Below are 18200 nucleotides of genomic sequence, written 5' to 3' on the forward strand. Positions count from 1 at the left end.
GCCTTTTCCAAGGAATTCATTCCTCAGTTATGAAGTTTGTATGCAAAGCTGAAGACATTTGGCCCTTTATAAATAGTCATGGGAAACTTCTTTCTCCCATACTTTGAGTTTGTTTTTACTATAACAGATGGGGGGGCGGGGGGATTAGCAAAGCAAAGTCATAAAAATAAAGTCTTGCAACAACTATCATACTAATGTTAGAACACTAAAAGCTTAAAGATAAAGATATATCTTTAACAATAACAAAAATGCTTGCTGAAAAATATAAAGACCATTTGCCTTAATACATAAAATAAGTATGGACTCAAAATTTAGATAGAACTCCTTCTACCTTTGATCTAGCTCCTAAGCACATCTGTTTCTAAACATCTTAGCCACATATCAGTCATTTTTCATGAAAGTGTCTCCAGCACAGAAGTTTAGATCTTCTCCTCACAATATATTCCAATATCAAATGTTAAAATTCCACAATGCTTGCCAAGGGGCCAAACCTAAATTTTCAATTGAAAAAAACACACCACACAGCATGTATCAATCACTAATCATAATTCTGCAAAATCTCTTACTATAAGATATATATTGCTTTACACAAACAGACTATAAATCATTTTGTTCCAACTTATTTTTAAGTTCAATATTTAGAGGTCTCCCCAGTAAATAAATTTTAAATTAAATAATCACTATTTCATTTGCCAATTTCATTAGTTAGACTGGGAGTCAATAAACTTTTTCTGTATATGGGCAGAAGACAAATATTTTTAGCTTTGCAGGCCATATATTCTTTGTATGGACTACTCAATTATAACGTAAAATCTGGCATACACAATATGCAAATGAACAGGTATGGCTGAATGCCAATAAAACTATTTACAAAACAGGTAGAGGATTAGAGATTAATATCCAGAATATATAAGTATTTCTGAAACTCAAAAACCAAAAAAGCAAACAAAAAATTAATAGGCAAAGGACTTAAATAAATATTACTCAAAAGAAGATATATGAATAGACAAAAGCATGAAATGATGCTCAACATCACTAATCATTTGGGAAATGCAAATCAAAACTATATTCACACTCATTAGGATGACCACTATAAAAAAAAAAACACACATATAATGATGAGGGTTGGCGAGGATGTAGAAAAACTAAAACCCTTGTGACTGTTGTTGGCACAAAAAAAATGGTACAGCTACATGGAAAACAGTATGTTGGGCCTCAAAAAATTAAAAATGGAATGAGCTGATCCAGGAATTCTATTTCTGGATATATGCCCAAAATAATTAAAAGCAAGTTCTCAAAGAGATATTTGTACATTTATGTTCCTAGCAGCATTATTCACAATAGCCAAAATATGGAAGCAACACAAGTGCCCAATGACAGATGAATGGATAAACAAAAATGTGATATATACATACAATGGGATACTATTATTCAGCCTTAACAAGGAAAGAAATTTTGATATATGATACAACATGGATGCATCTTGAGGACTATGCTAAGTGAAATAAGCCAATCACAAAAAAGACAAAATCTGTTTGATTCCATTTATATGAGGTACCTAGCATGGTCAAAATCATAGAAACAGAAAGTTAGAATGATGATTTATAGGGTTGGGGGAAGAGGAAAATGGGAGTTTTGTTTAATAGATATAGAGTTTTAGTTTTACAAGATGAAAAGAGTTCTGGAGATAAATGGTGGTGATGATTTCACAATAATATGACTGTACTTAGTACCACTGTACTGTAAATTTAAAAATGGTTAAGATAGTAAATTTTATGTAATATGTATTTTACATTTTTTAAAAATTTGAAAAAAGAAAAAAAATACATATAGAGGACCCATTTTGGCACAATTTGCTGGGCTATAGTTTGCTGACCAGCAACTTAGGCTATTACATTCTAAATATAATGTTTTAAAGTTAGCATCAAAGTACCGTTTCTATACATACATTATGTTCCTTTTTTTCCCCCTGCATAGTTACAGATAATTTTAGTACAGCAGTTAATATCAGAAATCAATCTACCAGTACCTAGAAAAACATGTTTTACATAAAATAATGGTTCACAAGTTATGACTAATTAATTAAATAAAAGCAGTAGTCTCAATAACATGAAGCTTGTCATTTATTATTATATAAATAAACCTGGCATTTCAATAATAAAGTAAGGTACCCTCTAACACATTCAGAGGAAATTAGACTTTACAGAAAAAGTCTAGCACTGTCTTAATAAACATTTTCACTTTTCTTATTTGGCAATCAAAAATCCTACTTTTGAAATTACACTGCAAATAATTTAATAGTTGCCTTGTGGCAAAAATATGTACAGATTGTCATATGACAAAAGAAGACTGTCAGTTTACTGAGTTAAATTAAATCATCCCAAGCACATGAAAATGTTAAACATGATTCTGAAGCCATAAGCCAAATATTTAAGTTCTTTTTAAATGCTGAGCACTGGGTTTCTTTTGCATTAGAATTTTTAGGAGTTTTTAAATAATAAAATATAAACATGATTTAAAAAAAAATAAGACAAGGCATTCATAAAACCACTTTAAATTAAAATATTCTTTCTTAAAACTATATTTTTATTTTATTTATTTTTGTTAATCGTCACCTGAAGATATTTTACCATTGACTTTTTTTTTTTTTTTTTTAAGGGAGAGTGGAAGAGAGAGGGAAAGACAAGGAGAAACATTGATGTGAGAGAAACACATTGATTGGTTGCCTCCTGCAGGCCGGGGATGAGCCTGCAATCAAGGTACATGCCCTTGACCAAAATGGAACCCAGGACCCTTTGGTCCACAGGCCTACTCTCTATGCACTGAGCCAAACGGGCTAGGGTTATTTTTATTTATTTTAGAGAGGAAGAGAGAGGGAGAGAGAGAGAGAAACAATAATGATCAGAGAGGATCATTGATGAGCTGCCTCCTGCATGCCTCCTACTGGGGATCAAGCCCGAAACCTGGGTATGTGCCATGACCAGGAATTGAATCGTCACCTGCTGGTTCATAGGTTGTTGCTCAACCACTAAGCCACACTGGCCAGGCAATACAAATATTCTTTAGCAATTCAGTATAATCCATGGTAGCAAAAATACTGGGTGACAACAAGCCTAGTGACGAAGAGCATAAGCTTGGGGATCAGAATTTGTTTCTATCACTCTTTCATCCCTTAGAGTTGTGTGGCCTTGAGTATCTTAAGCAATTTGAGCCTCAGTTTCTACAATTGAAACATAGAGTTAATATACCTCCTCAAAACGGAGTAGCAAATTTTTTAAAAACAATAATACTATAAGGCACCTAAACACATCTTTAATTTTAAAAGGCAAAATAAAGCTGAAGTTTGTGATCTTGAGTTCCCCAAAAATGATTACCAGCAGTCTCGATTCCCTTTCATAGCTTCATCTCCATCACTCCTGTTGATATCTACTTCACCAAAGATCATCAGAGGTATTTGCATATTAGAATCACCTGAGCAGCATTTAAAACCTCTCCATGCCCTTGTCCTAGGCCAGCTAAAATCAGAATAGATAGTATTGTGAGAGTATGGGTATTAGTATTAACCTTTTGCACTCAGATGTCGAGAGTGACTCGACACGGTTAGCATTAGAATAAAGGAATCGAGAAAAAGCAAGCGAGTGCAAAGGGTTAAAGGTCACCAGGTAATTCTCATGTTGAAACCTCAGCTAAGGCATTCAACTTCTAAGGAGTCAATAAATGTTAGCTACCAATAACTCAGTTTACATAATCAGTGAATTTTAGAACCAGTAATATCCTATCTAATAAAGATGGAATATGAAAATTGACCATCACGCCATCACAAAGATGGCAGCGCCCACAGCGGAGGCGGGGTTTCCATAACACAAGATGGCTGTGCCCACAGTGGAGGCCAAGTTCCCCTAACAAGCCTTAACAAACAATCAGCAGGGATCTGAGGCTGCACCCCCCACCCAGTGGAGCTTGACAGGGGACCTCAGACCGCACTCTGCACCCCAATGAGCATGACGGGGGACCTCAGGCCACACACCCCACCCTGATGCCAGGCTGGGGGACCTCAGGCCACACCCCTTGCCCTAGCACTGGGCCAGGGGACCTGAGGCCATGTCCGCTCCCGGCAGGGCTTGACAGGGGATCTCAGGCTGCATCCCCCACCTGGCAGGGCTTGACAAGGGTGGGGCTGGCCAGGTCTGGATCTTGCCCAAAGGGGGTGGGTCCGGCTAGGTCTGGGTCTCGCGCAATTTTGAGGCACCATGAGTGGGCGGGGCTTGACTCTGGGTCCTGCAGCGCCTCCCAGACTCTGACAGGTGGAAGATTTTCATATACATTTTACTAATTTTACTTCATCTCTGACACTTCTATTATAGAGAAAGGGCAAATAGCAATATTAAAATATTTCCTCTAATTAATCCCCTTTTAATGTGCACGAATTTCATGCACCGGGCCACTAGTATCCACATAAAAGCTAAAGAAACAGCTGCTGCTAAATCACTCCTTAATGTTTATATCCACCACCTTCAATTAACTCCCTAGGTCCAAAGCTGAAAAATTATAAAGTAGTACACTTTTTTTTCCCCACTGACCATTCTTGAAAATTTGTTTCAGAATCAAAACATTAAGGTTCCTTGCCCTGGCTGGTGGTGCTCAATGGTTAGAGCATCAGTCTGTGCAACTGTGCACTGGAGGGTCTCAGGTTCAATTTCTGGTCAAGGGCACTTACCTGGGTTGCAGGTCCAATCCCTGCCTTTGGTCCAGGCTCCTGGGAGGCAACCTGTCACATAGGTGTTTATTTTTCTCTCTCTCCTCTCTCTCTGTCCCTCTCCCCACTCCATTCCACTCTCTCTAAAATCAATGGAAAAAAATATCCTCACTCCTTGGGTATTAAAAAACAAACAAACAAAAAGAAACATTAAGGTTCCTCAAAGCAAGGTCAACTACATATTGACATTTAAATTTCAAAGAGGTTTATTTTATTTTATTTTTAAGCATATCTAGTACATGGGCAAGTGAAAAGCACAAGGACTAGTAGCTCTAAAGCTAAGGTACCCAGGATGACTCTTTGAAATTTAAATGCATGATACTGTGTTTAGAAAAAGATTAACAGCAATTAATGCAATGAACTAGGCAACTAGTCCTGTTTTTCTTGGTATTGCCACTAATTTGCTAGGAGACGTTTGCAAAGTCACTCAGTGTCTCTGGGCTTCAGATTGTCATTTATAAAATATAGTTGCATTAAATTTCTTTAAAATGACCTGTTACAACAATGTAAGGCATAGAAAATTACAGAGAAATTCTATAGAGCAGTAATATACAAGATTAAGGATTAAACTAGCACTAGCCCTTGTAGGCTATTACAGTAATGAGTCATGATTTAAGTAGTTTTATAGCAAGGAATTTACTTCTCAAACCTAATGATTTATTATAACATATTGACTGAGCTTGCTCCCTGCCACTTCCCAAATACCTATACCTAGGATATTATTTTTCACAGTTAAAACCTTTTAAATGTCTTGGGTTTTTAAGAAAACAACAAAAGCAATACTGAATGTTCAATAAATATCATGTAATTGGCACTTGGGATACTCCAAGGGACAAGATAGATAAGTAAAAGAAGACAAAGTAGAGAAATATTTTTTTGTTAATACTTTTCAGATCCTGATAACTTTTCTGAATAGAAAAATGTAAGGTAAAATGATACAGTAGGGTGCTTTTAGATATATTGAAGCATTATTCCAGATGTCCCTCTTTAAATTTGGAGAGGAGAGGGCAAAATTCCTTAAGAGTATTTTCTTCATATTTGATAAATTAGATAAAAGTTTTGTGTATTCTTCTAAACAAAGAACTTATTAATTAAACCTTTAAATTCTCAAAAGTAAAATCTGAAGTATCTTAACAATAGCCATGCTTATCACTAGAAAATTCTTACCATTCCTTCATCTCAGAGCCATCCGATCTCACCTATTTTACTCAAAAGTATTAACTGATTTCTGAACACCCATAAGTATATTTTGTGTAAGTGCATATGCTGGGTTCTTTTTTAAGTACTTTAACCTATCCATTTTCAAATCCACCAATTTAATTATATCTTATTTCATGGTTCCTTATTACATCTCAGTATTCCTGAAATATGTCTCACTTTCAATTTATATAACTCTGCAGCTCCATTGAGAGGCTCAGGCTATGATTTATTAATATCTTTCTATCAATGTATTTCTTTACCCATAGATCCTAATGTGAGAATATATGGAAGAATATGTGATAATATCTAAACAACGGGAAAAAATGGTGAAAGGACAGAAATGGAAGTCAACAGTAGTACGGCTACTTGCAAAGGGAAGAAGATAATTCCTTGGAACAAAATGAAAGAATTAATTCATGCACTACGTAAGCATTATGCTAAATATCTTTTCTATTAGTCATGTTGCTTTGAGACTTTCCCATGTTTCCTCTAGACAACTGCCAATGCTCGAATGGTCTCTGATGAATAAACATGCTGTGACTTGCTTCTACGGAAACGTCTGTCATGCTCCAGGGAAAAAATGACTTCTCTACTCTTAAACCAGGAAAACTGCACACTCTCATTCACAGGTTACAAAGTCGGTTTCTCCTTAATGTTTCTTTCCTGGGATGTTTTCTATTCTTTTTAGGGTATTTCTGCGCTCAGAGTATCAGAAAAGAATCGGAGTTGGGGGAACACTTGTAGGAAAAAGTTATACTGCCTCAGAGGGGTGTCCCACTTCAGAAGCTCAGCGAGCACCCGAGGTAAGCCTTCGCTGTTTACCGAGACCAAGGTTATTTTCAGGTTCCCCCCCATCTCTTGCGGAACTACCTGTTCTCATTACTGTTTACCCAAACGCTTAGCAAGGTGATATTAGCATATCTGGCAGGAAGACATGCTTCATTTAATATTAACTCACCATGTGACAGCCCCTTCACCTCCAATCTCTCCTCAAACACGTGAGGATACAAAGGAAAGTATGGTTGTTTGCAGTCTGACTCCGCGCTAGGCTTTGGCACCAGTAATTGGTCGCAGGCACACACACCCCCAATCGGAGGCGCGCACCCCGCCCGGTCCCGGAACTGTCAAGCGGGCTGACAGCTGGCACACCATCCGGTGGCCCTCCATCCGCTCGCAGAGAGCCCCCTTCCTTAGTCACCTTCACATGGCTCACCTGCCTGGGCCTCAGCTCTCGTCCAAGGAAACTTTTTCCTCCTTCCCGGGAGCTCAGTTACAGGTATCGCCCGCCGCTCTCCCGGAGCCCCAACAAGGGGCCCTTTGTTACCATTTTCGCTCCCGGACTCCTCGCCCCGTCCCTGGCACTCGGCTGCTCTTCGGCAGCTCCGAGCAGCCCCAGCGGGAAGGCAATGAAAAACTCCCAGGGCCCCCACCCCGGGCGGCCTCCGAGGAGGCCGGAGGAAGCAGCCTCCTCGGCCGCGTGCGCGTTGGCCAGAGTCAGGCCGCTGGCACAGCAGCGAGTCGCCAGCCAGGTGAACGCGCGGAGCCCCCTCTGCCCTCGCCCTCCCCGCCGAGGGCGGCGCGGCGCCCGGCTTACCCGGCTGGGGCGGGCGGTGTCGGCACCGCCGGGGCGTCCTGCGCGCTCGGGGCTCGGCCGTCCATCACCCTGCGGACCGCTGCGCGGGCTCCCGCTCCCAGGCGGCGCGTCACGGCTGGAGGGGGAGAGGCCAGCGGTCAGGGCGGGACGCGCGCCTTCCCAGGCCCGAGCGGGGCTGGCCGCGCGTCAGGAGCCCGCCCGAGCCGCCCCTACCCCGGCCGGCCCGCCTCCGGAGTGCGCTTCCACCTGCGGGCCCGGCTCCCAGCCCGCGGGCGCCTGGAGCCGCGGCGGCGGGAGGAGGTGCTGCAGCCCCCGCCCCTGGGTGGACTAGGGAGCCATTTGGCGCCTCTCGGGGAGGGAGAGCAGCCCGGGCTGGAAGGAGGAGGAGCGGGGCAAGGGGCAAGGCGCGCGGGCTCGCCGCCACGCCTGCAGCGCACCCCCGGGCGGACACCCTACACGCCCAGGGACGGAGAAAAGTTGGGAGGGCGCTTTTCTCATTCCCACCCAGGGCTCCTACTTTCTGTTCAGAAGGAGACAGTGGCTCGCCTGTTCTCTCCCGCGGCTCCCGGCCCCACTCTTCCCTCCCCGGGGCCGTGCGCTGGCAGTTCGGCGCTCAGTGTTGGGAGGAGGAGAAAGCCGCCGCTTCCCCGAGGCTCAGGCAGCGCGGGCCGGGCCGGGCCGGGGCAGCGCCTCCCCCAGCCCCGCGGGCGGGTGGCCGGGCGCTCGCTGGGCGCCGCGGAGCCTCTCCCCAACCCGGCTCACTCACCCTGCCCCATGTCCCTGCCCAGAGCCCGGGAGCTCGCCGCCACCTCCGCCGGACCGCCACCCAGAAGTGGCGGCGAGGCTCCGTGGCATCGGAGCGAGAGAGGCAGCGAGCCGGAGCGAGAAACGGGGCGGGGATGGACGGGGACAGAGTTGGAACTTCCTTCTCCCAGGGCTTTTTGGGGCTTTGGGGTCCGGTTGGAAAAGGCGAATGGAAAGGAAGCTCCCAAGCGGGGTGTTCCCATTCCCACCGCTAGGGCGTCGCCTGGGAAAACACGGCGCGCCCAGGGCGGACAGGTAGGGAGGCAGGGACTGTGCCTGCCCCGTGAGGACCCCAGGGGAGGATCCCTGCGACTGCAGAAATTCAACTCGCAGAACAGGGCCTGCAGCTAGCCCTCCCTGAGGTCTGATCTGCCACGTCCAGGGTGTTATTTTTGTTGTTGTTTTTCGACCTGACCTCTAAGATTGCTATCCTGTTAAAAGCATACCTGTGACACTGTGATCTATCAAATGGTGGCAGAAGTAAGCTTGCCCTATCTTCAGAGGCATCTTTCTTACTCTCTTTATTACTGTCTTTTCGCCTGTAACAGCTGTGGCATGAGGACTGGACAATAGGATATCTGAGGACAATCTATAAATTAAGAATCAAATGATAGATCTTATTCACCTCTTGGAAGTGAGGAATAAAGGGACCACAGACGCTTGTTTGTAAGGCTTAGTTCCCACGTGGATGATCTTTAGGTGACTCTTGACACCTGACAAACAGGTACATTCGCATATCTTTATGTTATCGTAAGTGTCTATTGTTGTATTGTGCAAGCCATTTTTGATGGGTCCAAAAACTTGCTTTCAAAAATAACGTGAAATTAACCAAGGAATTCACTTTAAACTACAGTTTAAAAGTAAATATTTAAACAAATTGCTGTAGAGAGGTTAGGTGAAAGAGTATCCCATCAGAAACCTCCAATGTGGTATTAGCATCAAGTAACAAATCTGTGGTAACCATTTAACCCCGGGATAACATTTGGTAGGTGGGAAAATTAAATTAATATTTAGAATCCATGCTGGACTAAATGCTCCTTTAGTTATTCATTGTTGTAGCAACCAAAAAAAATGGCTGAAACTAAGTAACATATTAAATACCAAGTTATTAACATTAAATAAATAATAAATATTATATGCCATTTGTCTATTATGGTCAGTCAGTAATTATTCCTTCCTATGCAGAATATATTCCTTTCAGGGTATCTTTACATAAAATATGGTTTGTTTAGATCACAATATTAGAACCACGGAGAAAAAGGTTGTGTTTTAATATTTTACCTAATATTAATCAAATCAGTTCATTTCAATGTACCTGGCGTTTAGTCTTTTAAACAACTCAGGTTAAACAATTTCATGAATCATTTATGACTCTAAATGACTAGTTGCTTGCACAGACAATAATGCAAACATTGAGTAACAGTGAAACTACTTAAAGTCTGTAACTTTCAATCACAAGATCAAGATTAAACTTTAATTGGTTTCAACCTTGATTTGTGACATGCTAGTAATATTGTTGACTGTATTAGTTTAATCTGAAACATAATACACTTTCCTAACATTTCATACTACTGAAGGCATTTTCAGTGCTCACCCACTTTTCCTGTCCTCTTTCTGGTTTTATGCATAGGGGAGGTTTACACTCCTCACCCCACTGAAATTAGGTTTAGCGATGTAACTTGTTTTTGCAGATAATGTGAGCAGACGTGAAATGTTTCATGTCCTGGTGGAATCACTTAAGGGTCAGTGCTTGACTCTGTGCTCTTTTCCCTGGCTGCAGCAATCATGGAAGTGCACCTTAAGAAGGAGGCGGCATAGAACTGAAGAATCCTGGAATGCTCAATTGTTACCCTGCACAACTGCCCAGGACAGTCCCAGGACCTACAACAGAATCTGCATGAGCAAGAAATTAACTTGTGTTGGATTAAGCCACTAAAATACTGGAGGGGCTGTTCCCCTTTATTGCTTAGCCTACCTTATGTACACAGTATTCCCCCCTTAGCCGAGGTTGTGCTGTGTGGTTCAAGTTACCCATGGCCAATGGCAACCAGAAAATGTTAAGTGGAAAAATTCTAGAAATAAACAAGTTTTAGATTAACTACCATTATGAATAGTCTGATGAAATCTCCAGAATCCAGCTCCATCTCACTCGGACATGAATCATCCCCTTGACCAGTGTCTCCACACTGCATAAGCTCCCCATCCTATAGTCATGTTGTAGCCGTCTCGGTCAGAATATGGCAGTCGTTGTGTTCAAGTAACCCTTATTTTACTTAATAATGGCCCCAAAGCATAAGAGAAAAATATCTTCAAATTCTATAAAAGAGAAGTGCTGGCAATTTTTATATGCCAAAGAAAACCAGTAAAGTGCTTCCTTTAAGTGAAAAGGTAAGTCTGTATAGGAAAAAATAGTCTATATAGAGTTTGGTTCTATCTTCAGTTTCAGGCATTCACTGGGAATTGTGGAATGTATTCCCTATGGATAAGGGGGAACTACAGCACAACCATATCGGTTTTAACCTCTGAATTCCCTGACTCCATAGCAACTATTTATGACAATTTACGACAATCAGTAATGTTCTAAAACATGGTTTTACATCTGGCAAGCATAAGGCTACGTTCCTCTCAATATATTTTGATTTGGATTAAGTATTGCCTCATAGCTCCAGGCATGATTCTTAAGCAGGTTATAAATTTTGCAATCTCAATACTATAGAACAAGCTGAGCTATTGCTAACATATTTCAACACCCAAGAGTTTCCTTCCAATTTTTCTGAAATATCTCACCTTTTTAAACAATGTTACAGGAAGTTGAAGAATTTAAGAAGTTGGTTGAACATGTTAATGGTAGTTTCGGAATACAATTCTTCCATTAGTGAATTATGTGTTTCAATTGAAGTTGGCTATGGGAGTCTAGCAAAAAACAATAAATTGCCTAGTTATTTCAGCATTAACATCTTTCAAAGTCAAATCAATTCAGTGAAGTGAGTCATTTTACAATGATCATAGTTTTATTTGTGGGAAATTATAATCCCATATTTAAAGGAAAATTTGGAAAATAATTTTGTAATTTTTAGTTTCTTCATCACTAAGAAGGTGATAAATTAGTATGATATTCTATGTTGCAAGGTTTGAATTATGAATACATATAACAATTGTACTCTATAAAAAAGTCTAACTGTAACAGATATGTATCATACAATGTTATCTCTGAGAAACACTTGGGAGGTTGTCTGCTCAAACTATCCATTCCATGTATTAGAAAACTGGGAAGTATAAATAGGATTGTCAGATTTAGTAAATAAAACTACATCATACCCAGTTAAATTTCAGATAAACAATGAATACTTTTTTAGCATAGGTATGTACCATGTAATGTTTAATTATACTAAAAATTATTTGTTGTCTATCTGAAATTCAAATTTAACTGGGCGTGCTGTATTTTATCTGGCAACCTTACTTACAGAGGATAATTTTTTTTAAAAAAGCATGTAGCTAACTATGTGCTGATGCAGGAATAGAATCAGAACAATTTAGTGTTTACAGATCACTCCAAGAGATAAAGTCCTATGGTAGCATGTTTCAGAAAAAATAGCCATATTTCTTTTAAAAAATATATATTTTATTGATTTTTTACAGAGAGGAAGGGAGAGGGATAGAGAGTTAGAAACATCAATGAGAGAGAAATATTGATCAGCTGCCTCCTGCACACCCCCCTACTGGAGATGTGCCCACAACCAAGGTACATGCCCTTGACCGGAATCAAACCTGGGACCCTTGAGTCTGCAGGCCAACGCTCTATCCACTGAGCCAAACCGGTTAGGGCAAAATAGCCATATTTCATACCCATCATTTCATCAGAAACTAAAAACAGTCTCATCATTTAAAATGGAAACCTTTGAATCTATTGACTCTAGTTACCAATCTCTGAATTACTTTATTTTCTCAGAATCTGAAAAGTGCTCACATTTAAAAATCAGCTTCTTTTTTTGATTTTTGCTAAAATATGAGTAGCTCAATTGGTCATCACCGTTAGCCAGAACTGAATAGCAGCTATTCTTCAAGGCATATTTTCTCAAAATTAGAGTAATTTTAAAAATCTTAGCTAAGAAAAAATAAGAATTAGAATCCTTTAGAATCATCCTATAGCTTTATTCTGATCTAAACTGGATGTTGTAGATTGTTGTCGCTTATTTTATATTTTTATCACCACAGCTACCTGTATTCATTTTTGTGTGTAACTGAAACAAATCCAACACTTTAACCCTGAAGTCCTAGTATATTAACCGTTCTCAGTGCCAGAGAGGGCACAGACTGGTGTCACTTTGGGGCCTTCCTGGAAACGGAGGCAGGGGCCCTTGAGTTGGTCACCAAAGGCTTCCCCATTTCTCTCTGAGTAAATTTTTTCCCCACATAAATATCTAATTTAATTATTTTATGTAAGTTTTCAAAATTATCGACAAATGACATTCTATTTGTTTAGTCTCTGTAAGAAAGTTATACATGGCATTATTCATTACAAATGCATTTATTAATGTTTTCCCTCCTTTTGATCTGTGAAAGTAGGCCCTGGGAAAAGGTCAAGTTGGGGTTACAAGTCAATGTGTCAAGGAAGTTATAGAGATGATACCTGCCCTGAGGGGGAAGTTGGACCAATGTTTTAGATACCCTCCAAATCTAACAATCTTTGTTTTTGAAAGCTGTGTTATTTAGCAAGAGTAGTAGTTGTAGCTAACTCCAAATTGTGACTTTCTTTTATAAAAGTATTCCTTAGAAATATGAAAAATAAAACATGATCAAAAATGAAATATCTTGAAGTTCAATAAAGTAGATTTTATTAAGAATGCAAACTACAAACCTGGTGCCTTCTGGCAAGCCATAAAGAAAGAGAAAATCTCTTACGAATGTTATAGTAATAATATGTTTGATATTTGTTATATTTACTAGTAAGGTGGTTAGAACTCCATATATTTCAAACATGTAATTAAAATTCTTGTGACATGCTTATAAGTCAAAGTGAAGGCATAATTATTCTTATTTTAAAGAATGCAGCTCAAGTTTATTATGGGATTACCCCCAGGACACAAAATAGTGGAAGAGTAGTGCTGAAGTCTGCACATTCTTTTTTGTTTGTTTTGTTTTGTTTTGTTTTTTAATTCTCACCTGAGGATATTTTTCCATTGATTTTTAGATAGAGAGAGTGGAAGAGAGAAACATCCCTGGGCCAGGGAGGAGCCTGCAACCAAGGTATATGCCCTTGACTGGAATCAACCCAGGACCCTTCAGTCTGCAGACCTACACTATATCCACTGAGCCAAACCAGCTAGGGTGAAATCTGCACATTCTTAGTAGACAATTAGCTTATCTTAATACCAAGAATTATTTTATAAAGTATATATATATATATATATATATATATATATATATATATATAATTGATTTCAGCATGGAAGGGAGAGAGGGAGGGAGATAGAAACATCAATGATGAGAGAGGATCATTGATCAGTTGCTTCCTGCACACCCCCTACTGGGGATGAACCCACAACCCAGGCATGTGCCCTCACAGGAATGGAACCAATGACCTCCTGGTTCATAAGTCGACACTCAACCACTGAGCAACACCAGCCAGGTATCATGAACTATTTTTAAATTACTTAAGGAATATATCATTATCTTCAGTTATTTTAATATTGGATTAGGATTATTATAATTAATGAGTATAAAATAATAGAGTAAAAATGGATTGAAATATTCTTCAAATTTCTCTCATAAAAATAATCAATTATACCAGAACTAGAGGCCAGATGCATGAGATTCGTGCCCGAGGGGGGGCGGGAGGGTGTCCCTCAGCCCAGCCTTCACCCTCTTCAATTTGGGACACCTTGAGGGATGTCCTACTGCCCGTTTTGGCCCTCTCACAATCCAGGACTGCTGGCTCCCAACCACTTGCCTGCCTGCCTGCCTGATTGCCTCTAACTGCTTCTGCCTGTCAGCCAGATCATCCCCTAACCACTCTCCTGCCAGCCTGATCAACACCTAACTGCTCCCCTGCCGGCCCGATTGCCCCTAACTGCCTTCCCCTGCCAGCCTGGTAGCCCCCAACTGCCCTCCCCTGCAGGCCTGGTAGCCCCCAACTACTCTTCCCTGCAGGCCTGGTAGCCCCCAACTGCTCTTCCCTGCAGGCCTGGTCGCCCCTAACTGCCCTCCCCTGCAGGCCTGGTTGCCCCCAACTGCCCTCCCTTGCAGGCCTGGTAGCCACCAACTGCCCTCCCCTGCAGGCCTGGTAGCCCCCAACTGCCCTCCCCTGCAGGCATGGTCACCCCTAACTGCCCTCCTCTGCAGGCCCAGTCACCCTTAACTGCCCTACCCTGCCAGCCTTGTTTCCCTTATCTGTCCTCCTGCAGTCCTGGTTGTCCCTAACTGCCCTCCCTTGCTGGCCTGGTCACCCCTAACTACCATCCCATGCTGGCTTGGTCTCCCCCAACTGCCCTCCCCTGCAGGACTGGTCATCCCTAACTCCCTCCCAACTGCCCTTCCCTGCTGCCCTGATTGCCCACAACTGCCCTCTTCTGCCAGCCATCTTGTGGCTGCCATCTTGTGTCCACATGGGGCCGGCCATCTTGTGTGTTGGAGTGTCAGTCAATTTGCATATTACCACTTTATTGTATAGGATGGCATTATCCAACAGTACTGTTTTATAAGAAAAGTATAATATGCAAATAACTTAAAGACCCTTAATTCTTAAAATAGATTCAAAATCAACTATATATTTTAAAATCCTTTCAGAAAGGATAACTGGATAAATCATTTCTTAAAATGCATCAAAATGCTGTTGATTTTTGTCATATTATTTGTCTTCATAAGATTGGGAAGCTCTTAAAACAACAGCTAGCCCCAGCTACTGTGCTCAGTTGGGCTTATCCCATATTCACTGGTTTGATTCCAGATCAGAGCACATGTCCAGGAACCCATGGATGTTTCTTTCTCACATCAATCTCTCTCTCTTTCTCTCTCTCTCTCTCTCTCTCTCTCTCCCCCCTCTCCCTCTAAAAATCAATAAAAACATTTTGAAAAAACAAAACAAAAAGAGCTGAGCAGTGAATGGGAATACTTATATGGTCTGGTAACTTTTTATGTTATTAGTATTATACATTTTGTTTTATTTAACATTTCATTGTATTTATACATTTAACTTTATTTATACATTTACTACTATTATAATTATATTATATATTCACTATTTAATATTATACATTTACTATTTATTTATAGTTATTTATTTACATTCACTGTTTGCATTTAATAAAAATATAATAATAAAAATTACTATCCAGACCTAAACAAACAAAATACACTATTTGGTACTTGGTAAATGCCTGCTATAATGACTTAGTCCAATAAATATATCAAGATTCAAATACAATTTTGACAAAAATCCTGAAGGGTCACTATTCTAATCTCAATTTTGACTCTCAGAGAGGTAAGATACCCTGCCTAAATAGAGAGACAGCGAGGATATTTAAATATAAATAAAAATGTTTACTTTGTGATTGGCCACTAATTATATTAATAAAATCTTGCTTAAAGCAAAGGTTAAAGAAGTATCTAGTAGCTGAAACTGGTTTGGCTCAGTGGATAGAACATTGGCCTGCGGACTAAAAGGTCCCAGGTTTGATTCCGGTCAAGGGCATGTACCTTGGTTGTGGGCACATCCCCAGTAGGAGGTGTGCAAGAGGCAGCTGATCGATGTTTCTAACTCTCTATCCCTCTCTCTTCCTCTCTGTAAAAAATCAATAAAATATATTTTTTAAAAAAGTATCTAGTTACTGAATTTAATAATTCTGTGACATTTCTAGAATTTGGTTTTTATTAATGGCAGATTTCATACTTGGCTGGCAGCATAGTCACTTGGTGTTCATGTCGAAAATATTGATTCCTAGTCTTCCTATCCTCTCCCACGTTGCACCTTCAGCCTAAGGTAAAGTACAACTCAAAAATGAGAACCTCAAGAATAAGCCATAATAAAAATATTAAAAAATATTTTATTGTCCCTCATTTATCTCTGCTGATACATAAATTGGGAGATTCCCTAGCTGTAGATAGAACTTCTTAAGGATGTCAGTGTTCCTAGTGCTTAGCTCAGATGTTAGTGTACAGAAGGTTCATTATATGTTTATTGAATTGATTGAGAGAAAAAATAAAATGAAACAAGATTCCTGCCTTCTAGCAGCTTTCTTTCTTTCCTGGGTGTAGTGAGAAATACACATAAAACTACAACAGTATACAAATGTATCCTTGAGTGCAACAGGTGCCTCAGAAAGCAAATATTCCAGAAGTTCTGAGTTGGAAGAAATTGGTGGAAGCTTTGTTAGGGAGAGAAGCCTCAATAGATATAAATTTGGATACATAAATTCAGAAGCAAAAGCATGCCTGACTGTGGAAGCAGCTTAGCCCATGTGTAGTGATAGAATGAGCTCTCTATCTGAGAGACAACTTGAACCCACTCTAAAGGGACTGAGCATTTGCTGTCAGAAACTGAAATGTCAAAACTGAGATAGAATTTTAAATTCAGGGGTGGGATGTGTATAAAAGGTTAGGTTCATTTTATAAGTGACTAGAGGCCCAGTGTAGTGCACGATATTTGTGCACTGGTGGTGGGGGGGGGGGGGGGCGGGCCTCAGCCTGGCCTGTGCCCTTTTGCAGTCCGGGAGCCCTTGGGGGATGTCCAACTGCAGTGGAAGTGGGCTATTGCTTGTGGCTGAGTGGCGCTCCCCCTCTGGGAGTGCACTAATCACCAAGGGGCAGCCCCTGCGTTGAGCATCTGCCCCCTAGTGGTCAGTGCACATCATAGCGATCAGTCTTTCCACCATTCAGTTGATTTGCATATTACCCTTTTATTATATAGGATAATTTTAAAAATGTATAACTGAGCAATATTCAAGAGACAGCCTTGAGAATTTCATGTATACCCAAGAGAGGGCAAAAGGATATTGCTAGCTTTCCAAAGCAGGCTTTTAGAAAGAGAGTGAAATAATGCTGTCCTTTTTACCTGTGTACACTAATGTTTATTTTTTAAATTATTTTTTTAATTTCAAAAATAGTTGCAATATAGAATCTGGTTGTATTTATTTGTGTCTTTTTTTAGTTGTTGACTCTATTACAGATGTTCCCTATTTTGGCCCCCTTTGTCCCCTCCACTCAGCCTCTGCCCCCCTACACTAATGTTTAGAAGTGGTGTGACAAAGTTTAGAATTATGTCATTTCTAATGAATTTTCCTTGCTATGTATGTCTTTGTTGAAATGAAAAGAAGATACTCTTTAAAGTATCTTAAAATGGACATTGATGTGCTCTGTAATGTTTTTTTATCTCAAACTCTCTGGGTTTTTCTTCACTCAATATCTCATCCAGTTTTAACATCCATCATTTTACCTCTCACCTCTGGATCACCATTGACTGCTACCTAATCAAACTACTCAGTAAGAAGATCCTCAACTTACACAAACTCACATTTGCTCTACCACAGGATGTTAAATCTAGCCATGTAGACTCTACAAAGACTTTATCTTTTGAAATTGAAATGAACTTGAGGCTAAGACAGGCAGTAGCCTGCATATATTTGTTTCTGACCCAAGTTATAAATTTATGATTCTGAATGGGGAATAGTATTAAAGAAAAAAAGCAAACCCATTTTCTCAAAATCTTACCATATTTGAAAACCTATAAAAAAGGGAGAATTTCTATTTATAACATTTCCATTTAAGTTCAACTAATTTTGCAAGCTGTGACTCTGTTAAAGAATTCAGATTTAACATCTTTGGCCAGCTCTGTGCTGGAAGATTATGGCT

At 40.3% G+C, this 18200-nt stretch overlaps 1 protein-coding gene and 1 long non-coding RNA gene across 3 annotated transcripts in view; one reads left to right on the forward strand and one right to left on the reverse strand.

The window, feature by feature from the left end:
- Positions 1–8452, reverse strand: part of COBLL1 (cordon-bleu WH2 repeat protein like 1) — a 152331-nt gene extending 143879 nt beyond the window's left edge. The window contains exons 1-2 of the mRNA XM_054723527.1: positions 8317–8452; positions 7551–7665 (exon numbers count right to left, since the gene is read on the reverse strand). Of these exons, the coding sequence (XP_054579502.1) occupies positions 7551–7665; positions 8317–8326 (125 nt within the window). The 5' untranslated portion in view covers positions 8327–8452. The remainder of the gene's footprint in view (positions 1–7550; positions 7666–8316) is intronic.
- On the forward strand, positions 7079–10434 carry LOC129150811 (uncharacterized). Of its 2 annotated transcripts, none has more exons than XR_008557547.1 (3): positions 7079–7232; positions 8903–9078; positions 10135–10434. It is a non-coding gene; the product is annotated as an uncharacterized LOC129150811 (long non-coding RNA). The 2 variants fall into 2 exon arrangements; XR_008557548.1 differs by lacking the exon at positions 7079–7232 and adding an exon at positions 7686–7850.
- Positions 10435–18200: the final 7766 nt, after the last annotated feature.

The sequence above is a fragment of the Eptesicus fuscus genome, chromosome 11, assembly GCF_027574615.1.
Source record: "Eptesicus fuscus isolate TK198812 chromosome 11, DD_ASM_mEF_20220401, whole genome shotgun sequence".
Classification (NCBI taxonomy): domain Eukaryota; kingdom Metazoa; phylum Chordata; class Mammalia; order Chiroptera; family Vespertilionidae; genus Eptesicus; species Eptesicus fuscus.